The 27925-nt window shown below is 33.5% G+C and overlaps 1 protein-coding gene across 1 annotated transcript; it reads right to left on the minus strand.

Annotated features, from left to right (window-relative positions):
* Positions 1-454: 454 nt before the first annotated feature.
* Positions 455-27678, minus strand: LOC111233685 (dyslexia-associated protein KIAA0319-like). Its single transcript, XM_022761558.1, has 15 exons — positions 27636-27678; positions 26036-26709; positions 25720-25855; positions 25420-25512; positions 24234-24398; positions 23415-23562; positions 23144-23292; positions 22858-23009; positions 22432-22570; positions 22168-22327; positions 21640-21776; positions 20663-20785; positions 19988-20080; positions 19522-19623; positions 455-612 (listed from the first exon to the last, which is right to left on the minus strand). Exons 1-15 carry the CDS (start codon positions 27676-27678, stop codon positions 455-457), a joined length of 2472 nt encoding a protein of 823 aa, XP_022617279.1.
* Between the last annotated feature and the right edge of the window lie 247 nt (positions 27679-27925).

Genomic DNA, 27925 nt, shown 5'->3' on the forward strand with positions numbered 1-27925 from the left:
GATATTTTCTCTATTGACTGTGCTGGGCGAGCAGTTTCCCCCTGCATCCAGTCATTGCCCTAGGCTAGGCTGATCCCGTCCTGGACCCATCTCTGTACGGAATGCTACTATCTTCTCATCTAGCTCTGGAGATTATGACTTTTGATGAGTTTTTGTCTTTGTCTTTCAGTGCAGGATTCAAAAATCATCCCATTCCAAAGTGTCCTCTAAATATCGCATCATTTTGCAAAAGTTTGGATGTTCCCACCTGTACATCCTGTTTAAGGAGAGGTAAGTTTGTCCTCCTGGCCTTTAGTCCTCATGTCCTTCAAAAGAGTCTGACCCTGAAACTCATGGCACAGGTTGAAGTCCTTTAACCTTTAAGAAGCCTTATCTCTCCCTGCCACTTGTGGCTGCCAGAGTGCAAACATCCCAGATGGGTCCATTCTATGTTACCAGGAGGTCAGTTTTCCCATCATCCAAAGGCATTTCCATTGCGGGCGGCCTGGGCGTTGAGCCGGTTCCTGCTGCGTATGGGTCGGTCCCGACTGAAAATGGTGTCCTGATCGCTGTCCAGCTCCGACTCCGACATCATCAGGCTGGAGTTATGCTCTGTGCTGCGGTGTTTGATGCCTGCAAAGAGGAAGTGTTAAATTCTGAAAATACTACACACATACTGTCATACTTCTGTGCTTTTGATCTGAAGTTCTATTTTAGTCATAGTATAGTAAGGCATAAAATCTAAAAGTATAATAAAGCATAGAATGTCAAGTAAATGTCATAGTATAAAAGTAAGTATAATAAGGCATAAAAACGTCATAGTATTTCAAGGCATACAAAGTCATAAAATTGTCATAGTATAGAAAAGTATAAGAAGTCATAAAATCGTTATAGTATAATAACTATAAAAAGTCACAAAAACGTCATAGTATACTAAAGTGCAAGTATAGTAAGGCATAAAAAGTTTCAATAAAGTCACAGTATAATAAGTCATAAAAAGTCATAAAATCGTGTAAGAAATCATACAACGTCAGTATAATAGGGCATAAAAATGAAAAAAAACTTCATAGAAAAGTGAGGCATGAAAATGTTGAAAAATGTCATAGTATAGTAAGGCATAAAAACGCCATAAAACCATAAATAAATGTAAGTGAGGTAAGGCATAAAAAGGTCAAAAAATGTCATAGTAAAGCATTAAAACTTTGTACTATACTAAGGCATGAAAAAGTCATAGCATAGTACGGCGTAAAGTAAAGAAAAATATCATAGTATAAGAGATATAAAAATGTCATAATATCGGAATAGTATAATAAGGTATAAAAGTCATAAAAACTCATAAAAAGTCATAGTATAGTAAGGCATAACGAGTTGTAAGGACGTCATAGTATAACAAGGCTTGAAAATGTCATAGTATAACAAGGCTTGAAAATGTCATATTATAGTAAGGCATAAAAACGTCATAGTATTGGAAGGCATAGAAAGTCATAAAATCGCCATAGTATAGAAAAGTATAAAAAGTCATAAAAAAATTATAGAATAATAACCATAAAAAGTCATAAAAAAACGTCATAGTATAGTCAGGTATAAAGAGTCATAAAATCATCACGGTATAGTGAAGCACAAAAAGTCATGAACTCATCATAGTATAATAAGGCATTAAAACGTTGTAGTATAATAGGGCACAAAAACGTCAAAAAACATTATAGTAATGCATAAAAATGTCATAGTACAGATAGGCATGAAATGACATAAAAATGTTGACCCTCCACCTGGGCACAAGGTGTCCCTGTTCCTTTTTTTTGTTTCCCTTCTCAGGTGCTAAATGGAGGGATCAGGATCAACCTGAGGTGCTACACATGGGCCTGGTGCACATCATAAAGGCGTCCCCATTCATTCATGTCGCTCTCTCTGGCTGCACACTTTGTTCAACCTCTGGATGTCGGTGTTGTCAGTGATGCTGCGTTCTTAGCAGACCTGATGGCAACTGTGGCCTTTCTTGTGTTAATTGCTTTTTAGTTATTTTTCGGCCTAAATCTCAATTTGCTTTGTGTGAATAAATGAAATGAAATGAAATAATAATATGAAAAAAATTGTTATAGTATAGTAAGGCATAAAAATAAAAAAACGTCATAGTATGGCATAAAAATAAAAAAACGTCATAGTATGGAATAAAAATGAAAAAAAAAGTCATAGTATAGTAAGGCAAAAAAAGTCATAGTATAATATGGCATGAAAATGAATAAAAAACGTCTTAGTACAGTAAGGCATAAAAATAAAAATAAAAACGTCATAGTATGGCATAAAAATGAAAAAGAACGTCATAGTATAGTAAGGCAGAAAAAAGTCACAGTATAGTAAGGCATAAAAATGAAAAAAAGTCATAGTATAGTGAGGCAAAAAAAGTCACAGTATAGTAAGGGATAAAAATGAAAAAAAAACGTCATAGTATAATATGGCAAAAAAATGAAAAAAAAGTCATAGTATAGTATGGCATAAAAATTAAAAAAAACGTCATAGTATAGTAAGGCAAAAAAAGTGACAGTATAGTAAGGCATAAAAATGAAAAAAAAATTCATAGTATAGTATGGTATGAAAATGAAAAAAAAAGTCATAGTATAGTATGGCATAAAAATGAAAAAAAAACGTCATAGTATAATATGGCATAAAAATGAATAAAAACGTTATAATATAGTAAGGCAAAAAAAAGTCACAGTATAGTAAGGCATAAAAATAAAAAAAGTCATAGTATAGTATGGCATGAAAATGAAAAAAAAGTCATTGTATAGTATGGCATAAAAATGAATAAAAACGTTATAATATAGTAAGGCAAAAAAAAGTCACAGGAAAGTAAGGGATAAAAATGAAAAAAAAGTCATTGTATAGTATGGCATAAAAATGAATAAAAACGTTATAATATAGTAAGGCAAAAAAAAGTCACAGGAAAGTAAGGGATAAAAATGAAAAAAAAGTCATTGTATAGTATGGCATAAAAATGAATAAAAACGTTATAATATAGTAAGGCAAAAAAAAGTCACAGGAAAGTAAGGGATAAAAATGAAAAAAAAGTCATTGTATAGTATGGCATAAAAATGAATAAAAACGTTATAATATAGTAAGGCAAAAAAAAGTCACAGGAAAGTAAGGGATAAAAATGAAAAAAAAGTCATTGTATAGTATGGCATAAAAATGAATAAAAACGTTATAATATAGTAAGGCAAAAAAAAGTCACAGGAAAGTAAGGGATAAAAATGAAAAAAAAGTCATTGTATAGTATGGCATAAAAATGAAAAAAAACGTCATAGTATAATATGGCAAAAAAATGAAAAAAAAGTCATTGTATAGTATGGCATAAAAATGAAAAAAAGGTCATAGTACAGTAAGGCAAAAAAATGTCACAGTATAGTAAGGCATAAAAATGAAAAAAAGTCATAGTATAGTATGGCATAAAAATGAAAAAAAGGTCATAGTACAGTAAGGCAAGAAAAAGTCACAGTATAGTAAGGCATAAAAATGAAAAAAAGTCATAGTATAGTATGGCATAAAAATGAAAAAAAGGTCATAGTACAGTAAGGCAAGAAAAAGTCACAGTATAGTAAGGCATAAAAATGAAAAAAAGTCATAGTATAGTATGGCATAAAAATGAAAAAAAGGTCATAGTACAGTAAGGCAAGAAAAAGTCACAGTATAGTAAGGCATAAAAATGAAAAAAAGTCATAGTATAGTATGGCATAAAAATGAAAAAAAGGTCATAGTACAGTAAGGCAAGAAAAAGTCACAGTATAGTAAGGCATAAAAATGAAAAAAAGTCATAGTATAGTATGGCATAAAAATGAAAAAAAGGTCATAGTACAGTAAGGCAAGAAAAAGTCACAGTATAGTAAGGCATAAAAATGAAAAAAAGTCATAGTATAGTATGGCATAAAAATGAAAAAAAGGTCATAGTACAGTAAGGCAAGAAAAAGTCACAGTATAGTAAGGCATAAAAATGAAAAAAAGTCATAGTATAGTATGGCATAAAAATGAAAAAAAGGTCATAGTACAGTAAGGCAAGAAAAAGTCACAGTATAGTAAGGCATAAAAATGAAAAAAAGTCATAGTATAGTATGGCATAAAAATGAAAAAAAGGTCATAGTACAGTAAGGCAAGAAAAAGTCACAGTATAGTAAGGCATAAAAATGAAAAAAAGTCATAGTATAGTATGGCATAAAAATGAAAAAAAGGTCATAGTACAGTAAGGCAAGAAAAAGTCACAGTATAGTAAGGCATAAAAATGAAAAAAAGTCATAGTATAGTATGGCATAAAAATGAAAAAAAGGTCATAGTACAGTAAGGCAAGAAAAAGTCACAGTATAGTAAGGCATAAAAATGAAAAAAAGTCATAGTATAGTATGGCATAAAAATGAAAAAAAGGTCATAGTACAGTAAGGCAAGAAAAAGTCACAGTATAGTAAGGCATAAAAATGAAAAAAAGTCATAGTATAGTATGGCATAAAAATGAAAAAAAACGTCATAGTATAGTAAGGCAAAAAAAGGTCACAGGATAGTAAGGCATAAAAATGAAAAAAAAGTCATAATATAGTATGGCATGAAAATGAAAAAAAAGTCACAGTATAGTAAGGCATAAAAATGAAAAAAAACATCATAGTATAGTATAGCATAAAAATGAAAAAAAAGTCATATTATAGTATGGCATGAAAATGAAAAAGAATGTCATAGTATAGTATGGCATGAAAATGAAAAAGAACGTCATAGTATAGTATGGAATCAAAATGAAAAAAAAAACGTCATAGTATAGTATGGCATAAAAATAAAAAAAAATGTCATAGTATTGTAAGGCAAAAAAAAGTCGCAGGATAGTAAGGCGTAAAAATGAAAAAAAGGTCATAGTATAGTATGGCATAAAAATGAAAAAAAAACGTCATAGTATAGTATGGTGTTACGGCTGTGGCCGTATTCTGGGGACCTTTTTCTCTTCCTGTGTGTGGTTGTGTTGTGTTCTGTCTCGGTCGCCTGTCTTTGCCTTCTGACCCTGCGGGAGGGGANTGAAAAAAAAGTCATAATATAGTATGGCATGAAAATGAAAAAAAAGTCACAGTATAGTAAGGCATAAAAATGAAAAAAAACATCATAGTATAGTATAGCATAAAAATGAAAAAAAAGTCATATTATAGTATGGCATGAAAATGAAAAAGAATGTCATAGTATAGTATGGCATGAAAATGAAAAAGAACGTCATAGTATAGTATGGAATCAAAATGAAAAAAAAAACGTCATAGTATAGTATGGCATAAAAATAAAAAAAAATGTCATAGTATTGTAAGGCAAAAAAAAGTCGCAGGATAGTAAGGCGTAAAAATGAAAAAAAGGTCATAGTATAGTATGGCATAAAAATGAAAAAAAAACGTCATAGTATAGTATGGTGTTACGGCTGTGGCCGTATTCTGGGGACCTTTTTCTCTTCCTGTGTGTGGTTGTGTTGTGTTCTGTCTCGGTCGCCTGTCTTTGCCTTCTGACCCTGCGGGAGGGGATGCCCGTGACGTCACCGGGATTTCCTGGCAGTGCTCCGCCTTTTCGCCGCACCTTCGATGCTCCAGCTGCAAGCCATCTCTCCTGATCAGCTGGGCCCGCCTCTCGTCTTCACCCAGCGTATAAAAGAGCTGTCATTTGTTTGTTCGGGGCGATCTGTGTTGCCAGTACGCAGACTCGCCACCGCGCTGTGTACCAGTGATTGTTTTGGTTGTGCATAACTGTTTAGAGTCGAGTGAAACTCTGTGAGAGCTAGGGTTGTTTTTTTGGTTGCTGTCTAGCGTAAAGCTAAATGCAGCTCTGTTTGAGAGCTGGCGATTTGTTGTTTTGTTTTTCTTTTGTTAGCTGCTGGTGTTCTTTTGTGTTAATTGCGTTATTGGGTGGCTCTGGTTTTCTTGTGCCGCCTCTCTTTTGTCTAACCTGCTTGCTTTTGTTAATAAATGACTTTATTTAACCCTTAACATCTTAGGTTTTATGTTATTTCCCTTTCCCCTAACGAGCTGGTTGTAACATAAATAAAAATGTCTTAGTATAGTAAGGCATGAAAATGAAAAAAAAAGTCATAGTATAGTATGGCATAAAAATGACAAAAAACGTCATAGTATAGTAAGGCAAAAAAAGTCACAGCATAGTAAGGCATAAAAATGAAACAAAGGTCATAGTATAGTATGGCATAAAAATGACAAAAAACGTCATAGTATAGTAAGGCAAAAAAAGTCACAGCATAGTAAGGCATAAAAATGAAACAAAGGTCATAGTATAGTATGGCATAAAAATGACAAAAAACGTCATAGTATAGTAAGGCAAAAAAAGTCACAGCATAGTAAGGCATAAAAATGAAACAAAGTTCATAGTATAGTATGGCATAAAAATGACAAAAAAAGATACAGTATAGTAAGGCAAAAAAAGTCACAGCATAGTAAGGCATAAAAATGAAAACAACCGTCATAGTATAGTAAGGCAAAAAATAGTCACAGTATACTATGGCAGGAAAATGCAAAAGAACGTCATAGTATAGTAAGGCAAAAAAAAGTCACAGTATAGTAAGGCATAAAAATGAAAAAAAACATCATAGTATAGTATGGCATAAAAATGAAAAAAAAACGTCATAATATAGTAAGGCAAAAAAAGTCATAGTACAGTAAGGCAAAAAATAGTCACAGTATAGTAAGGCATAAAAATGAAAAAAGTCATAGTATAGTATGGCATGAAAATGAAAAAAAACGTCATAGTATAGTATGGCATAAAAATGAAAAAAAAACGTCATAGTATAGTAAGGCAAAAAAAGTCACAATATAGTAAGGCATAAAAATGAAAAAAAAGTCATAGTATAGTATGGCATGAAATTGAAAAAAAACGTCATAGTATAGTATGGCATAAATATTAAAAAAAACGTCATAGTATAGTAAGGCAAAAAAAAGTCACAGTACAGTAAGGTATAAAAACGAAAAAAAGTCACAGTATAGTATGGCAGGAAAATGAAAAAGAACGTCATAGTATAGTATGGCAAAAAAAGTAACAGCATAGTAAGGCATAACAAATGAAAAAAAGTCATACTATAGTATGGCATGAAAATGAAAAAAAACGTCATAGTATAGTAAGGCAAAAAAAAGTCACAGGATAGTAAGGCATAAAAATGAAAAAAAGGTCATAGTATAGTAAGGCAAAAAAAGTCACAGTATAGTAAGGCATAAAAATGAAAAAAACCGTCATAGTTTAGTAAGGCAAAAAATAGTCACAGTATACTGTGGCAGGAAAATGCAAAAAAGAACGTCATAGTATAGCATGGCATAAAAATGAAAAAAAAAGTCATAGTATAGTAAAGCATAAAAATGAAAAAAAAGTCATAGTATAGTAAGGCAAATAAAAGGCACAGGATAGTAAGGCATAAAAATGAAAAAAAAAGTCATAGTATAGTAAAGCATAAAAATGAAAAAAAAGTCATAGTATAGTAAGGCAAATAAAAGGCACAGGATAGTAAGGCATAAAAATGAAAAAAAAAGTCATAGTATAGTAAAGCATAAAAATGAAAAAAAAGTCATAGTATAGTAAGGCAAATAAAAGGCACAGGATAGTAAGGCATAAAAATGAAAAAAAAAGTCATAGTATAGTAAAGCATAAAAATGAAAAAAAAGTCATAGTATAGTAAGGCAAATAAAAGGCACAGGATAGTAAGGCATAAAAATGAAAAAAAAAGTCATAGTATAGTAAAGCATAAAAATGAAAAAAAAGTCATAGTATAGTAAGGCAAATAAAAGGCACAGGATAGTAAGGCATAAAAATGAAAAAAAAAGTCATAGTATAGTAAAGCATAAAAATGAAAAAAAAGTCATAGTATAGTAAGGCAAATAAAAGGCACAGGATAGTAAGGCATAAAAATGAAAAAAAAAGTCATAGTATAGTAAAGCATAAAAATGAAAAAAAAGTCATAGTATAGTAAGGCAAATAAAAGGCACAGGATAGTAAGGCATAAAAATGAAAAAAAAAGTCATAGTATAGTAAAGCATAAAAATGAAAAAAAAGTCATAGTATAGTAAGGCAAATAAAAGGCACAGGATAGTAAGGCATAAAAATGAAAAAAAAAGTCATAGTATAGTAAAGCATAAAAATGAAAAAAAAGTCATAGTATAGTAAGGCAAATAAAAGGCACAGGATAGTAAGGCATAAAAATGAAAAAAAAAGTCATAGTATAGTAAAGCATAAAAATGAAAAAAAAGTCATAGTATAGTAAGGCAAATAAAAGGCACAGGATAGTAAGGCATAAAAATGAAAAAAAAAGTCATAGTATAGTAAAGCATAAAAATGAAAAAAAAGTCATAGTATAGTAAGGCAAATAAAAGGCACAGGATAGTAAGGCATAAAAATGAAAAAAAAAGTCATAGTATAGTAAAGCATAAAAATGAAAAAAAAGTCATAGTATAGTAAGGCAAATAAAAGGCACAGGATAGTAAGGCATAAAAATGAAAAAAAAAGTCATAGTATAGTAAAGCATAAAAATGAAAAAAAAGTCATAGTATAGTAAGGCAAATAAAAGGCACAGGATAGTAAGGCATAAAAATGAAAAAAAAAGTCATAGTATAGTAAAGCATAAAAATGAAAAAAAAGTCATAGTATAGTAAGGCAAATAAAAGGCACAGGATAGTAAGGCATAAAAATGAAAAAAAAAGTCATAGTATAGTAAAGCATAAAAATGAAAAAAAAGTCATAGTATAGTAAGGCAAATAAAAGGCACAGGATAGTAAGGCATAAAAATGAAAAAAAAAGTCATAGTATAGTAAAGCATAAAAATGAAAAAAAAGTCATAGTATAGTAAGGCAAATAAAAGGCACAGGATAGTAAGGCATAAAAATGAAAAAAAAAGTCATAGTATAAAATGGCATAAAAATGAAAAAAAACGTCATAGTATAGTAAGGCAAAAAAAGTCACATTATAGTTAGGCAAAAAAAAGTCACAGTACAGTAAGGCATAAAAATGAAAAAAAGTCATAGTATAGTATGGCAGGAAAATGAAAAAGAACGTCATAGTACAGTATGGCATGAAAATGAAAAAGAACGTCATAGTATAGTATGGCATAAAAATGAAAAAAAAGTCATAGTATAAAAATNAAATGAAAAAAAAGTCATAGTATAGTATGGCATAAAAATGAAAAAAAGTCATAGTATAGTAAGGCAAAAAAAAGTCACAGGAAAGTAAGGCATAAAAATGAAAAAAAGTCATAGTATAGTATGGCATGAAAATGAAAAAAAACGTCACAGTATAGTAAGGCAAAAAAAGTCACAGCATAGCAAGGCGTAAAAATGAAAAAAAGTCATAGTATAGTATGGCAGGAAAATGAAAAAGAACGTCATAGTATAGTATGGCATGAAAATGAAAAAGAACGTCATAGTATAGTAAGGCAAAAAAAAGTCACAGGATAGTAAGGCATGAAAATGAAAAAAAAGTCATAGTATAGTATGGCAGGAAAATGAAAAAGAACGTCATAGTATAGTAAGGCAAAAACGTCACGGTATAGTAAGGCAAAAGTCACAGTATAGTAAGGCATAAAAATTTAAAAAAAAGTAATAGTATAGTATGGCATGAAAATGAAAAAAAACGTCATAGTATGGTAAGGCATGAAAATGAATAAAACGTCATAGTATAGCATGGCATAAAAATGAAAAAAAACGTCATAGTATGGGAAGGCATGAAAATGAATAAAACGTCATAGTATAGCATGGCATAAAAATGAAAAAAAACGTCATAGTATGGGAAGGCATGAAAATGAATAAAACGTCATAGTATAGCATGGCATAAAAATGAAAAAAAACGTCATAGTATGGGAAGGCATGAAAATGAATAAAACGTCATAGTATAGCATGGCATAAAAATGAAAAAAAACGTCATAGTATGGGAAGGCATGAAAATGAATAAAACGTCATAGTATAGCATGGCATAAAAATGAAAAAAAAGTCATAGTATAGTATGGCATGAAAATGAAAAAGAACGTCATAGTATAGTATGGAATAAAAATGAAAAAAAAACATCCTAGAGTAGTATGGCATAAAAATGAAAAAAAAAGTAATCGTATAGTAAGGCAAAAAAGTCACAGTATAGTAAGGCATAAAAATGTAAAAAAACGTCATAGTATAGTATAGCAGGAAAATGAAAAAGAACGTCATAGTATAGCATGGCATAAAAATGAAAAAAAACGTCATAGTATAGTAAGGCATAAAAAAGAAAAAAAAACGTCATAGTATAGTAAGGCATAAAAATGAAAAAAAAGTCATAGTATAGTAAGGCAAAAAAAAGTCACAGGATAGTAAGGCATAAAATGAAAAAAAAGTCATAGTATAGTATTGCATGAAAATGAAAAAAAAGTCATAGTATAGTAAGGCAAAAAAAAGTCACAGGATAGTAAGGATGAAAATGAAAAAAAAGGCATAGTATAGTAAGGCATAAAAATGAAAAAAAACATAATAGTATAGTATGGCATAACAATGAAAATGAAGTCATAGTATAGTAAGGCAAAAAAAAAAAGTCACAGGATAGTCAGGCATAAAAATGGAAAAAAAGTCATAGTATAGTACGGTATGAAGATGAAAAAAAAGTCATAGTATAGTATGGCATAAAAATGAAAATAAAAGTCATAGTATAGTAAGGCATAAAAATGAAAAAAAAGGTCATAGTATAGTATGGAATAAAAATGAAAAAAAAAAACGTCATAGTGTAGTATGGCATAAAAATGAAAATAAAAGTCATAGTATAGTAAGGCATAAAAATGAAAAAAAAGGTCATAGTATAGTATGGAATAAAAATGAAAAAAAAAAACGTCATAGTGTAGTATGGCATAAAAATGAAAATAAAAGTCATAGTATAGTAAGGCATAAAAATGAAAAAAAAGGTCATAGTATAGTATGGAATAAAAATGAAAAAAAAAAACGTCATAGTGTAGTATGGCATAAAAATGAAAATAAAAGTCATAGTATAGTAAGGCATAAAAATGAAAAAAACGTCATAGTATAGTAAGGCAAAAAAAGTCACAGGATAGCATGGCATAAAAACGAAAAAAAACGTCATAGTATATTAAGGCATAAAAATGAAAAAAAAAGTCAGTATAGTAAGGCAAAAAAAGTCACAGTATAGTAAGGCATAAAAATGAAAAAAAAACATCATAGTATAGTATTGCATGAAAATGAAAAAAAGTCATAGTATAGTAAGGCAAAAAAAGGTCATAGGATAGTAAGGCATAAAAATGAAAAAAAAGTCATAGTATAGCAAGGAAAAAGAAGTCACAGGATAGTAAGGCATAAAAATGAAAAAAAAGTCATAGTATAGTATGGCATGAAAATGAAAAGAAAGTCACAGTATAGTAAGGCATAAAAATGAAAAAAAACATCATAGTATAGTATGGCATAAAAATGAAAAAAAAGTCATAGTATAGTATGGCATGAAAATGAAAAAGAATGTCATAGTATAGTATGGCATGAAAATGAAAAAAAACGTCGTAGTATAGTATGAAATAAAAATGTAAAAAAACCGTCAAAGAATATTATGGCATAAAAATCCAAAAAAAAGTAATAGTATAGTAAGGCAAAAAAGTCACAGTATAGTAAGGCATAAAAATGAAAAAAAGTCATAGTATAGTATGGCATAAAAATGAAAAAAAATGTCATAGTATAGTACGGCAGGAAAATGAAAAAGAACGTCATAGTATAGCATGGCATAAAAATGAAAAAAAACGTCATAGTATAGTAAGGCAAAAAAAAGTCACAGGATAGTAAGGCATGAAAATGAAAAAAAAGTCACAGTATAGTAAGGCATAAAAATGAAAAAAAAGTCATAGTATAGTATGACATGAAAATGAAAAAGACCGTCATAGTATAGTATGGAATAAAAATGAAAAAAAAAAGTCATAGTATAGTAAGGCAAAAAAATGAAAAAAAAGTCATAGTATAGTAAGGCAAAAAAAAGTCACAAGAAAGTATGGCATAAAAATGAAAAAAAAAGTCATAGTATAGTAAGGCATAAAAATGAAAAAAAAGTCATAGTATAGTAAGGCAAAAAAAGTCACAGTATAGCAAGGCATGAAAATGAAAAAAAAGTCATAGTATAATATGGCATGAAAATTAAAAAAAAGTCATAGTATAGTAAGGCATAAAAATGAAAAAAAACATCATAGTATAGTATGGCATAAAAATGAAAAAAAAGTCATAGTATAGTAAGGCATAAAAATGAAAAAAAAGTCATAGTATAGTAAAGCAAAAAAAAGTCACAGGATAGTAAGGCATAAAAATGAAAAAAAAAGTCATAGTATAGTAAGGCATAAAAATTAAAAAAAAGTCATAGTATAGTAAAGCAAAAAAAAGTCACAGGATAGTAAGGCATAAAAATGAAAAAAAAAGTCATAGTATAGTAAGGCATAAAAATTAAAAAAAAGTCATAGTATAGTAAAGCAAAAAAAAGTCACAGGATAGTAAGGCATAAAAATGAAAAAAAAAGTCATAGTATAGTAAGGCATAAAAATTAAAAAAAAGTCATAGTATAGTAAAGCAAAAAAAAGTCACAGGATAGTAAGGCATAAAAATGAAAAAAAAAGTCATAGTATAGTAAGGCATAAAAATTAAAAAAAAGTCATAGTATAGTAAAGCAAAAAAAAGTCACAGGATAGTAAGGCATAAAAATGAAAAAAAAAGTCATAGTATAATATGGAATAAAAATGAAAAAAAACGGCATAGTATAGTATTGCATGAAAATGAAAAAAAATTCATAGTATAGTAAGGCAAAAAAAAGTCACAGGATAGTAAGGCATAAAAATGAAAACAAAGTCATAGTATAGTATGGCATGAAAATGAAAAAAAGTCATAGTATAGTAAGGCATAAAAATGAAAAAAAACATCATAGTATAGTATGGCATAAAAATGAAAAAAAAAGTTATAGTATAGCAAGGCAAAAAAAAGTCACAGGATAGTATGGCATAAAAATGAAAAAAAACGTCATAGTATAGTAAGGCATAAAAATGAAAAAAAAGTCATAGTATAGTAAGGCAAAAAAAAGTCACAGGATAGTAAGGCATAAAAATGAAAAAAAAGTCATAGTATAGTAAGGCAAAAAAAGTCACAGGATAGTAAGGCATAAAAATGAAAAAAAAAGTCATAGTATAGTATGGCATGAAAATGAAAAAAAAGTCATAGTATAGTAAGGCAAAAAAAATCACAGGATAGTAAGGTATAAAAATGAAAAAAAAAGTCACAGTATAGTAAGGCATGAAAATGAAAAAAAAGTCACAGTATAGTAAGGCATAAAAATGAAAAAAAACATCATAGTATAGAAGGCCATAAAAATGAAAAAAAAGTCATAGTATAGTATGGCATGAAAATGAAAAAAAAACGTCATAGTATAGTAAGGCATAAAAATGAAAAAAAAACCTCATAATATAGTAAGGCAAAAAAAGTCACAGCATAGTAAGGTAAAAAAAAAAGTCACAGCATAGTAAGGCATAAAAATGAAAAAAAAAGTCATAGTATAGTAAGGCAAAAAAAAGTCACAGCATAGTAAGGCATAAAAATGAAAAAAAAGTCATAGTATTGTATGGCATGAAAATGAAAAAAAACGTCATAGTATAGCATGGCATAAAAATGAAAAAAACGTCATAGTATAGTAAGGCATAAAAATGAAAAAAAAAAACGTCATAATATAGTAAGGCAAAAAAAGTCACAGCATAGTAAGGCAAAAAAAAAGTCACAGCATAGTAAGGCATAAGCATGAAAAACACATCATAGTATAGTATGGCATAAAAATGAAAAAAAAACGTCATAGAGTATTATGGCATAAAAATAAAAAAAAAAGTCACAGGATAGTAAGGCAAAAAAGTCACAGGATAGTAAGGCATAAAAATGAAAAAAAAAGTCATAGTATAGTTTGTCATGAAAATGAAAAAGAACGTCATAGTATAGTATGGAATAAAAAGGAAAAAAACGTCATAGTATAGTAAGGCAAAAATAAGTCACAGGATAGTAAGGCACAAAAATGAATAAAAAGTCATAGTATAGTATGGCATAAAAATAAAAATAAAACGTCATAGTATAGTAAGGCATAAAAATGAAAAAAAAAAACGTCATAACATAGTAAGGCAAAAAAAGTCACAGCATAGTAAGGCATAAAAATGAAAAAAAGTCATAGTATTGTATGGCATGAAAATGAAAAAAAACGTCATAGTATAGTAAGGCATAAAAATGAAAAAAAAACCTCATAATATAGTAAGGCAAAAAAAGTCACAGCGTATAAAAATGAAAAAAAAAGTCATAGCATAGTAAGGCATAAAAATGAAAAAAAAAGTCATAGTATAGTATGGAATAAAAAGGAAAAAAACGTCATAGTATAGTAAGGCAAAAATAAGTCACAGGATAGTAAGGCACAAAAATGAATAAAAAGTCATAGTATAGTATGGCATAAAAATAAAAATAAAACGTCATAGTATAGTAAGGCATAAAAATGAAAAAAAAAAACGTCATAACATAGTAAGGCAAAAAAAGTCACAGCATAGTAAGGCATAAAAATGAAAAAAAGTCATAGTATTGTATGGCATGAAAATGAAAAAAAACGTCATAGTATAGTAAGGCATAAAAATGAAAAAAAAACCTCATAATATAGTAAGGCAAAAAAAGTCACAGCATAGTAAGGTAAAAAAAAAATCACAGCATAGTAAGGCATAAACATGAAAAAAAGTCATAGTATTGTATGGCAAGAAAATGAAAAAAAACGTTATAGTATAGTATGGCATAAAAATGAAAAAAAATGTCATAGTATAGTAAGCCAAAAAAAAGTCGCAGGATAGTAAGGCATAAAAATGAAAAGAAACGTCACAGTATAGCATGGCATAAAAATGAAAAAAAACGTCATAGTATAGTAAGGCATAAAAATGAAAAAAAAAGTCATAGTATAGCAAGGCAAAAAAAAGTCACAGGATAGTAAGGCATAAAAATGAAAAAAAAGTCATAGTATAGTAAGGCATGAAAATGAAAAAAAAGTCACAGTATAGTAAGGCATAAAAACGAAAAAAAAGTCATAGTATAGTAAGGCAAAAAAAAATCACAGGATAGTAAGGCATAAAAATGAAAAAAAACATCATAGTATAGTAAGGCAAAAAAAAATCACAGGATAGTAAGGCATAAAAATGAAAAAAAAGTCATAGTATAGTAAGGCAAAAAGGTCACAGTATAGTATGGCATAAAAATGAAAAGAAACGTCATAGTATAGTAAGGCAAAAAAAAAGTCGCATGATAATAAGGCATAAAAATGAAAAAAAAGTCATAGTATAGTAAGGCAAAAAGGTTACAGTATAGTATGGCATAAAAATGAAAAAAAAACGTCATAGTATAGTACGGTGTTACGGCTGTGGCCGTATTCTGGGGACCTTTTTCTCTCCCTGTGTGTGGTTGTGTTGTGTTCTGTCTTGGTCGCCTGTTGTTACCTTCTGACCCTGCGGGAGGGGATACCCGTGACGTCACCGGGATTTCCTGGCAGTGCTCTGCCTTTTCGCCGCACCTTCGATGCCCCAGCTGCAAGCCATCTCTCCTGATCAGCTGGGCCTACCTCTCGTCTACACCCAGCGTATAAAAGAGCTGTCATTTGTTTGTTCGGGGCGATCTGTGTTGCCAGTACGCAGACTTGCTACCGCGCTGTGTACCAGTGATTGTTTTGGTTGTGGATAACTGTTTAGAGTCGAGTGAAACTCTGATAGAGCTAGGGTTGTTTTTTTGGTTGCTGTCTAGCGTAAAGCTAAGTGCAGCTCTGTTTGAGAGCTGGCGTTTTGTTGTTTTGTTTTTCTTTTGTTAGCTGCTGGTGTTCTTTTGTGTTAATTGCGTTATTGGGTGGCTCTGGTTTTCTTGTGCCGCCTCTCTTTTGTCTAACCTGCCTGCTTGTTAATAAATGACTTTATTTAACCCTTAACATCTTGGGTTTTATGTTACTTCCCTTTCCCCTAACGAGCTGGTTGTAACATAAATAAAAATGCCTTAGTACAGTAAGGCATAAAAATGACAAAAAAGGTCATAGTATAGTAAGGCAAAATTAAGTCACAGTATAGCATGGTATAAAAACGAAAAAAACGTCATAGTATAGTATGGCATGAAAATGAACCACAAAGTCATAGTATAGTATGGCATAAAAATGAAAAAAAAATGCCTTAGTACAGTAAGGCATAAAAATGACAAAAAAGGTCATAGTATAGTAAGGCAAAAAAAGGCACAGTATAGTATGGCATAAAAATGAAAAAAAAATGCCTTAGTACAGTAAGGCATGAAAATGAAAAAAAAGTCATAGTATAGTTAGGCAAAATTAAGTCACAGTATAGCATGGTATAAAAACGAAAAAAACGTCATAGTATAGTATGGCATGAAAATGAACCACAAAGTCATAGTATAGTATGGCATGAAAATGAAAAAAAAGTCATAGTATAGTATGGCATAAAAATGAAAAAAAAACGTCACTGTATAGTATGGCTAAAAATGAAAAAAAAATGCCTTAGTACAGTAAGGCATGAAAATGAAAAAAAAGTCATAGTATAGTTAGGCAAAATTAAGTCACAGTATAGCATGGTATAAAAACGAAAAAAACGTCATAGTATAGTAAGGCATAAAAATGAAAAAAACGTGATAGTATACTATGACATAAAAATGAAAAAAACCTCATAGTTTACTATGGTATAAAAATGAAAAAAAATGTCACAGTATAGTATAGAATAAAAATTAGAAACACCGTCATAGTATAGTATGGCATAAAAATGAAAAAAAAAACGTCACAGTATAGTATGGCATAAAAATGAAAAAAATCGTCATAGAATAATAAGGCATAAAAATGTCATAGTATATTAAGGCATATAAAGTCATGAAAATGTCCTAATATAATGATTTATAAAATCGTCATAGTATATTAAGGCATATAAAGTCATGAAAAAGTCCTAATATAATGATTTATAAAATCGTCATAGTATAGTTAGGTATAAAAAGTCATAAAATCGTCATAGTATAATAAGGTATAAAAATTCCTAAAAACGCCACAGTATAATAAGTCATAAAAGTCATAAAAACATCATAGTATACCAAGGCATAAAAAGTCATGAAAACGTCATAGTATAGTCAGGTATAAAGAGCCATAAAATCATCACAGTATATTAAGGCAGAAAAAGTCATGAAAACATCACATTATAGTAAAGCATATAAAGTCATTAAAGGTCAAAGTATAGTAAGGCAAAAATAAGTCATAATATCTTCATAGTAAAGAAAGGCATAAAAAGTCACAAAATAGTGTAGGTATTGTAAGGCACAAAAAGTCATTAATACATAACCGTATCATAAGTCATAAAAAGTCCTTAAAACGTCATAGTACGTTCAGGAGGTCATAAAACTATCCTGGTATCCTGGTAAGGCTTAAAAAGTCATGAACTCATCACAGTATAGTAAGTCATAGAAAGTCACAAAAATGTCATAGTATTGTAATGCACAAAAAGTCATGAAATCTTGACAGTATAATATGGCATGAAAAGTATTAAAATTATCATAGTATAATAAGGTATAAAAAATCACAAAAACCTCAGTAATGCATAAAAAGTCATAGCATAGTGAGGTATAAAAAGTATTAAAAACTTGTCATAGTATACCAAGCCAAAAAAAGTCATGAAATTATTTAAGTACACAAAGGCATTTTCAAATCAGAGCAACTTGAATTTTTCACCTCACAGGCCAAGAAGAGGAAACTGGACAAGAATGGACAAAAATAATTTTTCTCCAATCGGCTTCATTTTCACAGGGACACATTCTTAGAGGGAGGGGGTTGTAGGGTTGAATTTGTAGCTCTCTGGTCCCTGTCAATTTGGAGATATGGGCCCCTACACTTCGCATGCAAAGGTATTGCCATCGGACACTGTCCACTCCAAATACCCTGGCCCCAATGTTAAGGTAATTAAATTGGACTGTCCACTTTTGTCCACTATGAATACCTTTTGAGTGTAAATTGCAAGAGAAATTGGAAAGCTTAATCAAGTACAATATCACTTGGAGCCACCCAGTTTGAACTACAGCCCAGGGATCTGTCAAACCATCGGCAGTCCAGTCACCCAGCCAACCTGAGCCAAATATGGACGTTTGTTGTCAAACAGGCCTGTCAACTTGACTGGCAGTCACCCTTGTAGACCCTTCCTGACCCCCAAAGGTGGGCCCTATTGGACGACGTGGACCAGAAAAAGGTCAGTGGATGGTTTCATCAGTTTTTCATTCAGGGCCCGAGAATCTATTTTGGGACATTTTGGGCTACAATATGATCGTCCGTGGACATTAGTAAGGGTGTAAGTCCAACTGGCAGCCTTTTGGATTGCACAACATTTCTTCTTTATGGACAAAAAACAGCGCTATCTAGAGCAATTGTCCAGTAGACACAACTAGATGTCCAATGCCAAGAGCTTTGCATTGCCAATGGACGCTTTGGCCGTACGTCATTTGAGACTACCTTAGGCAGGAAGATGCCATTCACATTTTGTCCAAAAAGTGGAAGATTCCCTAGTCATAGTAGGCAAAAATAGGTTAAAAAAACATCATAGTACAATAAGGGATAAAAATGTCAAAAAATTTCATAGTATAGCATAGGATAAAAACATCAAAGGCATTATAATATAGTAAGGCATAAAACATCATAGTAAAAACATCATAGTCATATTATTATCATTATTTTCTTGTTTTATTACTACAGCTTCTGTATTTTTATTTCTTGTGTGCATTAGCCTCAGATTGTTTTACCATTAATACTTGAACTGTTTTATCAGCAGCTTGTCAGTTACTTTGAATTGCAATAAATTGTACAAAAGGTGCGATGACAATAAAGTTCTATTTAAAAACAATACGTTTTTTCGCTTCTTATAAAATGTAAATTTCATTTTAGTCATGCCTCCAATCTAAATCTTGTGCTCATGCTGTAGTTTTTTTTTGTTAAATAAAAGATTCTGAAAGCTGAGACAAATTCAAGGTGTAGATTGAGATTCCATGTAAAATGACTATCCAATACTGTATTCGCCAATTCATTCATTCATCATACTTACAGCAGGCCTGCAGCTTTGGGTTACCCTCCAGTAGCACCGGCTTGCTGCTTTCCTGACATTTTCAAATTCTTTAAAGCTGAAAGGTTTTTACTATGAAGCAGCTCCTGGCACACCCATACAACAGGCCCGTGAAGTGGATGCACTGCTTGTTAAAAGTTGTTCCTAATCTGTGCCTGTAATTTTTCAGTAGTTTTTTTGTTAGATGATTGGTTTGAAACACTGCAGAAGAGAAATGTAATGACTCAAAATCTAAAATGTTGCTCAGTAACTGACCTTTCTGTCAATTTTAGGATGTTGTAGTGTAAGATCTTGAGGAGAGGCATGAGGAGGTTTAACAGCCCGATCTGAGAGTTTGTGTCATTAGAAATTGTTGCATTTGAACCAATCCTTGAGCTCTGGCCTCTCTCCATCTCTGGACCCAATGACGCTGTAACTGAAGTGTGACTCACTGAATTTGGGTCTGAGCTCCACCCTCTCCTGTTCATCCATGTTGTCCAGGATGGTATATTTGGTTTTCTTCCTCACTTTGGTCTGTCTCCTCCTAAACACAGCCAACACATAGTGCAGGTCAGAAATGTATATATTTTTTTCAACCATGGGGCCTTCATCTATTTTCATCCAGCACAATATTTATAGGGATTTGCAGATTCTTGTTTTCACAGTGTTATCTTCAGTAAATCTGTGAACAATCACACACGTAACATATTGATGTTGAGTGAAAATTTTCATCAGGGGGCCAAATATTTTTGCTGGAGGGCCAGATTTGGTCCATAGGCCACTGTTTGCTTGCCCCTGACAGTGTGCTCAGATATATGATAACACTGATACATAATCTATGATAACAGCAGGATTAGTACTCTGAAGTGAGATGTATATAAAGTAGGAGGAAAACTTATGGTCTGTAAATGTGTGTTCACCTCTTGCAGCAGCAGATGAAGGTCCAGCTCACAGACAGGATGAAGACCATGAGCATGAAGCTGGTCAGGATGACGTAAAGCACCCTCCACTCTGACAGGACGAGCAGAGTGAACCCAACATTAATTTTAGTGTTTGATAAAACCTGCTGTGTCAAAATAAATAACTCTTATACATACAAGGAGAGCAAAGTGTGACTGGTACTTGCTCTAATTGACTGTGTGACCTCCACAAATATGATTGATAGGATCTAATTTAATCTAACATTAGAACTAGATAGAATTTCATTAGGATTGTAATTCTATCTAATTCTAATGTAAAAATCTTAACTAATCTAATACTCAGACCTAATTCTATTGTAACCTAATGTAACCTGTATCCCAGCAGGTGTCAGGTTCAACTGTTGAGTGCCATGGAAAAGTAGATTTTCTGTTATTATAACTTTTAACTGATTTATAAAACATGATATTTTCTATTCTAATCTGATGCAGCATTTTATGATGTGAACTGAGACACTTTCAGACAGTGTAGGAGTAATACTGAATGGGGTCCTCAGTTGAAAGAGAATATATGCTTGCTCATTTGCTCATTTTAAGATTTGTGCTTCATTCACAAAACATATGAATATTACAATCTTTTTAAATAATAAAATATATAATTAGTGCTTGTACTTACCACAGTTGCTCTCTCCATCACCAAGATAACGACGGATCAGATTCTCTGTCCAGAAGGGGTCACAGGTGCACTCCTTGTTGAGTGGATCACACTGACCACGGCCCGAACAGCGCAGCAAACACACTGAAGGGACATGGGACAAAAAAAAAAAAAAACAGACGAGAGAGAGATGTCAGAAAAAAAATCTGAACTCAAGCTGTTTGTGCTGAAGAGATAAAAGTGGAAGTAAAAATGTTCAAGAAATATTTCAGATGCTTAAGACTGTAAAGTAATGTGTCATTTCATTTTTTTGGTGTTTTGTCCTTTAATATCTAAAATGTATTTGATTTGCACTTTTTCATAAAATAGGGGACAATAGATTTCTGTGTTGTATATCTGTATTTTTGTTATTTGGATCTGTATCGTTTTTTTCTATTACAACCAGGTCACAAAAAGGAAAACAATGTTATGATGAAGGATCTGCACAGTAACGTTAGCATTCAAAGATAAACATGCATTTTATGTTAGAAAGTAGATTTTTCCTAATTTCTGGTTATTGTGACATGAGAAGCAAATTTAGTTTTAGCTGTAGCCCCTAATTCAAAATGTAATCTCTTTACAAATGAATTAAAGGTATCAGTCATTAAATAAATTGACATATTTGCTAAAGTATTAAAAACTATAAGAAATAAACTATAATAAAGTTTATTTTTTGTTATTTTTAGTCCAGTAAGCCAGTAAGAGAACTTTGAATTTAAAAAGTATTATCGACAGAAACTTAAAGTACCTAAAATAGATAAATGAATTATCAAATACACACAGAGACTGTCTGGAGACTTTACTTTAGCACAATTCAACCTGTAGACAAAAAAATTCAAGCGAGGATGAAGAGTAAAAAATGAAGAAGAAGCAGGACTGAATTTGCTCTGTGTGTCAGTGTAAACCTGGTCCGGAAAGAATCTGGACTGGACCTGGTCTCTGCAGTAGTAGTTACTCACAGACGGTGTCGACTCTCAGGACTCTGAACAGCAGATAGTCGCTCTTCTCTCTGAGCAGCTGGTTCCTCAGCAGACCGACCAACCTGGAGCCTGAGAGCGGCCCAGAGGGGCCCCACACCGAGAACCGCAACACGGTGCTGCACAAAACACACAGACACGTGACTTCACTTCTGTCAGCTTCTTGAAACATTGAAACATTTCTTGAACAAGATGATGATATTATATTTATGATATATATCATGTATTATACATATAATATACAGAATATATATACTACAGTATTTATTTTATATATATCAAATATTATATATTATATAGATATACATATATCATGTATATTATATATATTTATATATCATGTATGAGGAAACTGACCTCTGCTTTTCTTTGGGTGAAGAAATGTTTTTACCACAAGAGCAATCTGGCTTTTTACTCATTGAACCAGTCAGTCCTTCAGTAAACCAGTCAGTAAACCAGTCAGTCCTTCAGTAAACCAGTAAACCAGTCAGTAAACCAGTCGTTCAGTACCTGAGGTGTGAGTGTCCCTGCAGGGCTCGGACCTGGATGTCGCTGTCGAGGACGTGCAGCAGAGCGGCGAGTTGTCGGACCACCGTGTCCCTCTGAGCCAAACTGACCTGAGACACCGACACCAGCATCTCCAGCTCCACCTCCTCCCCACCCCCAGGCTCTACGGAGACACAGAAGGGACAAACCTCACTGCCCTGGAGACACTGTCTCCCTCTGTCACCACAGTATGTTCCCCCCAGCCCACAGTCTGTCCTCCTGCTCTACCTGGTCGGACCTCCACGGTGGCCGTGGCACTGTTGGAGCGCCCCTGGGCGTCAGTCACCCTCAGCTGGAACAGGTAGGTGCCCTCAACAAGGTTGGCAAGGTACAGAGACGCCTGGGTCTCTGAGCCATACAGCACATCCTGCAGATTGTTGCCATAGTTACTAATGATTTTTTAAGGCCCATTATTCCAAGATAAAGATGGAAAGATTTGTTTATTTCCAGATAATGAGAATAAATAAACAAGTTCCACAACACACAGTTCATCTCAAAGAAATTAGTAAATTTAGATGTAATATGAAGAAAATGTTTAAAAATAATATACACATTTATACATTAATCAGTAATCTACTCTAATATAATTCTCATGTAACTGAATGTAATCTAGTATAACCTAATCTGTCAGATTTCCTGTCTCAGTGGACCGACCCCAGCAGCAGGACTCTGGCTGTCTCTGACCCACAGGTAGTGGACTTCAGTCTGGTCTCCGTCGGTGACGGAGCCTCGGAGGACCAGGGAGTTGTTGGGCAGCGTCAGAGTGTGACTGCCGCTGGCATGAGCGACCGGAGGAAGACTTCTGGCTGCAGGATGAAGGACGACAGAAAAATTATGGATGGATTCTTTACAGTTGTAAATATAGATTATTTTCATTATTGATCAATAGTTTATCAAACGACAGAAAACAGTATAAGATCATCACAGTCAACCCGCCCACCTCCCTGGACCCTGACAGTCAGTGAGGCGCTGTCTGTTGCCCCCTCCTGGTCAGAGACCGTCAGTCTGAAGGTGTAGCGCCCCACCCGCAGACCTGATGCTGTAGCTACAGCCTGGTCCCCGTCCTCCAGCTTTAACCCAGGAGGACCACTGGAACAACATGAGAGAATACCACAGGTGAGTCTTCATCACATCACTTACACAAACATGTCAGAAACACACTGTATGTGTGTGTGTGTGTGTGTGTGTGTGTGTGTGTGTGTGTATCCCACCTGATGGCGTCCCAGTGGAAGCTTATGATGCCGCGGTCGTCGGTGCTTCCACTGCCATTGAGCAACAAGCTGCTGACCGGCAGAGACAACTTCCTGTCGGGACCCACGACAGCCACTGGGCCACGGTTTGACCCCCTGACCTCTGTTACTAAATAAAGGAACAGGGAAAGAAGTCGTGGTTTGGTACATTCAAAATGTTCTACTGCTTTTACTTTGAATTTGTTTATTAAACAGAGACAAACGTGGTTAATTAATTAATGACAGAAACAATACAACAGAAGTAATGTTCTGTACACGAGACACATAGATGAAAGTGCTGTAGTTAGCAGTCTGTGTACTTTCAGGCAGTTCGTTTTAAACCAAAAACCCAAAAACCCACAAACCCATGGTATTCCTGTTTCCTTTTTTTAAACCAGGGAAATAAACAAATATAAACAAACTGTCTGTCTGTGCTTGCAAAATTTTAGACTGTTTATAGAACGATCACGCTATCCTCATAGCTTTTATTTTGAAATATTTACCATTACTTCCATGCCACCTGACTACCTTTCATCATTCTTCAATTCAACAAGGAAAAATGAAAAAAGGGAATTTCCAAACACCAAATTGAATCATTTTCCAATTGGATGTTCTTGTTTTTCATTTTTTAATTCCTTGGTTTTTGCTTTAAAACTAAAACGGACTGCAGCCCCCATCCATGGTCAGGCTTTTAAATTCAGAGTTAAACCTCACAGATTTATAAAACTTTGAATGAGCTGCAGCCAAATGTACAGACGCTTCGTTTCAGTGTTTCACCTGTTGATGTATTTATAGATTTACCAGACGCAGCAGCAGCTGTGGCAGAGGCTGTGGTCCTGGTTGGAGGGTTGGTGCTGAGAGTCGAGGTGGTGGTGGTGGTGGTCGGGTCAGAGGTCACGGCTCTGGCTGGGGGGTGGGTGGTGGTTGGTGGAGCTCTGGCTGCTGTGTGGAGCAGCTTTACCATAACTGTGGAGCATCAAGAATATTATTGTGGTAAACAACAGGAATCTACGGAAGCCCTGAAGGCAAATGGAAAAAAAAACAATATTCTTTTTACAAAGGGTTCAGGAAAGTCTGGTACTTCACTGGGTCCACAACTTTCCTGTTTCCGTCTGTTTTTGTAGTAAAAAGAAAATTTTGTTCGCCTTCACGGCTTCTGTACAAACTGGTTGTTTAATTTGAACCTTTATTACTTAGAAGATGTATTCTATATTTTCAAGGGGTTTTACATTAGAAACAACATGGCACAACTCAAGAAAATACAAAGCAATCCATATTAACAGGATTTAAAAAGAGTCAAATGAAATATGAGGGAATAGAATTAGCTAAATTTTAATCAAACTCATTAAAGAGAAAAATAAAAAGGATTATTTGGGGGAAAACTCCTGTTTCCAGACACTGAGTGTCAGACCTGAGACTAAAATTTAAATGAATCTGCGCTGCTGTGAGTTCAACATGATGACTAAGTGTGAGTGGTGACTGTGGCAGAGATGTGATGTGATCACTTATGGCAGATCTAGGTTCAGTCTCCTGTAAGACAGTATTATAGACTTACACACAGTTAGCAGTTTATTAGGAACCCTAACCCTAAAACTAATACAGTGCAGTAATAACACAGCACCTGTAATCAATCCTCCTTAGTGAAGGTTAGAGGGTTCAGTTTGTGCTGTTGTTTCTATTATTGAATGTCCATTTAAATCGCCCCTCAGTTCAACAGCAGCACAAACTGAACATTACAACATTATTACAGGACTGTAGTGTCAGACTGACTTATTTTAACTAGGCTGAGCTAATAATCTGGAAACTGTGTAGTTAACACACAGTGAATAATCAGGTCAGAAACCAACTAACCCATGTTCAAAATATTCCACATTTAGGGACTTTAACATCAACAGATCATTGTGATTAGTGAAACTGGTCTGGTGTGTGTGTGTGTGTGTGTGTGTGTGTGTGTGTGTGTGTGTGTGTGTGTGTGTGTGTTCAGTACCAGTTGTTGGTTCAGGAGAAACTGAAGCGTCAGGTTTAACTGTTGGCACCATCTGTTCTACAGGGTTTCCAGGGGACATCATCAGAGATCGATCTGCAGGTGAATTATTATCTATTAACTAGAATCAGACTTCAGACCAAATCTTTCTGGAGGAATTTCAGCTTTAAAAAACAATAAATACTTATGTTATATAATTTGTTTTGTCTGCATTTGTGAATACCTTTAAAGCCACAATGTGTACAAGTTTTATATCATTACAAAACGTGGTCGTTAAATATGACATCATACTGTCAGGTGTACCTGGTTGTGTGGTCGTGCTGCTGGGCCAATGGGGTGTGGTTGGACTGGGAGCTGAAGTCCTTATATGATCTTGTTGAGTGGAGTCAGTGGTTGATGGTGTCAGTGATGTAGAAACAGTGCTGCCCTGTGTTTTGGTCTGAAAATATGAAACAAAATGAAACATTAAAAATCACTCACAGTGAGACATCAAGTTAGTGTAAATATTAACCACTATAATGACTGGAAACTTCTGGATCATTCACCAGTCACTCCAGCGGGGGAGCTTGTGTGCGTGAGAGGAGCCTCTGTCATTAAGCTGATTCATTTCATCACTCACTATTTTCTCTGCAGCAGCAGGATCAGTCGTCCTGGTTCTGTCCTCGTCTCCCTGGCTGATGTTCCCCCCAGAAGAGACTCTAATGTGGGCCGTACTGCTCTCTGTCACCCCCCTTTCTGGACCTTCCTCTGCCTCTGATTGGTTGAAACCGTCTCTTCCCTTCAAAGACAGCTGATCGGTCATCATTTCTGCCTCTGAACCACCAGCTCTCCTCTCCTCCTGGCTCCCCTCTGAATACTCCACATCCAGCATCCGAGGGTCTGGGAAGTCCTGCTGGGGCCCGTCAAAGAGGGCAAGATCCTTCAGCGCTTTTAGGTCCCCGGGGGCCTCAGAGGACCGTGACAAGGGCCTCCAGCGGCCTCCGTATGGCTCTCCTCTCACCAGTGACTGAAGCACCAGTGTCTGCGGGGACGCCTTCCGCAGGAAGGCCAAGAACGAGTCAGCCCCGGGTCTTTCTCTGGGCTGGCAGTTCTCCCTCTGCTGGCAGCTCAGGATGTAGCAACGGCCCTCAAAGAGCCAGGCCAGGTCGTAGCCTGGCAGGTCGCAGCACGCCGCCATGCACTGCGGCAACGACGACACACCGGGTATCCGCATGATACGGCTGCTCTCCACCGCCGGAGACACCACCGCCTGAGAGAAGGTCGCCCCCTGCCAGCACTGAGACGCCACTACAGCTGCAACAGAAAACGGTTGTTCTGGTTATTTTGTGATGAAGCACAGCGCCACCTGGTGGTGGAGCTCTGAGGTTTTTTTTTGTGTGTGAGTTTTTCCTTCTGAATCAAAGGTCCACTGATTGAATGTTGTACAGACTGTTAAACTCATTTAGTGTGTTTCCATTTATTTTATTTTTATTTTGTAAATAGACAAACAATTATCAGGAGAGTTGCTGATATTATTCTGTGGATCAGCCATCTGATCCGTCAACTAAGTTCTTATGTAAATAACAATCTTGTTTACTTTTAAGTTGCTTTTAAAAATAATTTTAATAATATCTAAACCAAATAATAATAATAATAATGATACTTCTCAGTATTGATGATTTGCTGCTTTTTTGTGATAATAAAATGTGATAATAAATCTTTATGTTTGGACTGTTGAGCAATATGATGACATTATTTTGGGTTTTAGAAAAATGGGAGGGCATTTCACTATTTTCTAAAATGTTATAAACCAAACGATTGACCCAAAGATTCATCTGATTAATCAACAATAACAATTTTCTTTTTAATTTTCATGCTAAATTGAGATTGTTTTGTTTGAGATAGTTACAGCTGTGTTCAAGAGAAGTTTGTTCTTAAATATATGTTGCATGTAATGACAGGTCACATTTTTTATTATTCATGCTCAACAAGAATTTTGTCAACTCTAAACTTCCAAACTGCTACAGCTGAGCTGCCTGCTCATTTACAGCAGACAGATTGTTTACATCTGCATCTCTTTCTTTAAGAAGTCACCATGTTTAAAAGCCTGTTTCAGCTGACAGTGGTAGTCACCATAGTAGGAAGCAATTCTTTTTGAATTTACGTTAAGATTAAAAAACGTCTTCTTAAAGTTGCATGAATGAAAACAGCATCAACACAAAAATAAAACATGTTTGTACCTTCCACACTGTGCAGCAGCAGCAGAAATGTTTTCTCCCACATGGTCCCTCAGTCTGAGTCTGCAGCCTGAAACAAGACTATAGACTAAATGGCAAATTAATTAATCAAAAATAAATAAACAGATTAATAAATAATGAAAATCCTCATTAGTTGTAACCCTACAGTAAACATGGATATTTAGCTTGTTTATTTCTCATCTGAAAATGTAATTTCACATATATGATGTAAACTAAATTTAACTGGCACATCTTTGTGTCAGGTTAATTCACTCTTTACACACAGTTCAAAT

This window comes from Seriola dumerili, unplaced genomic scaffold (assembly GCF_002260705.1).
Source record: "Seriola dumerili isolate Sdu_G_001 unplaced genomic scaffold, Sdu_1.0 BDQW01000415.1, whole genome shotgun sequence".
NCBI classification, from domain to species: domain Eukaryota; kingdom Metazoa; phylum Chordata; class Actinopteri; order Carangiformes; family Carangidae; genus Seriola; species Seriola dumerili.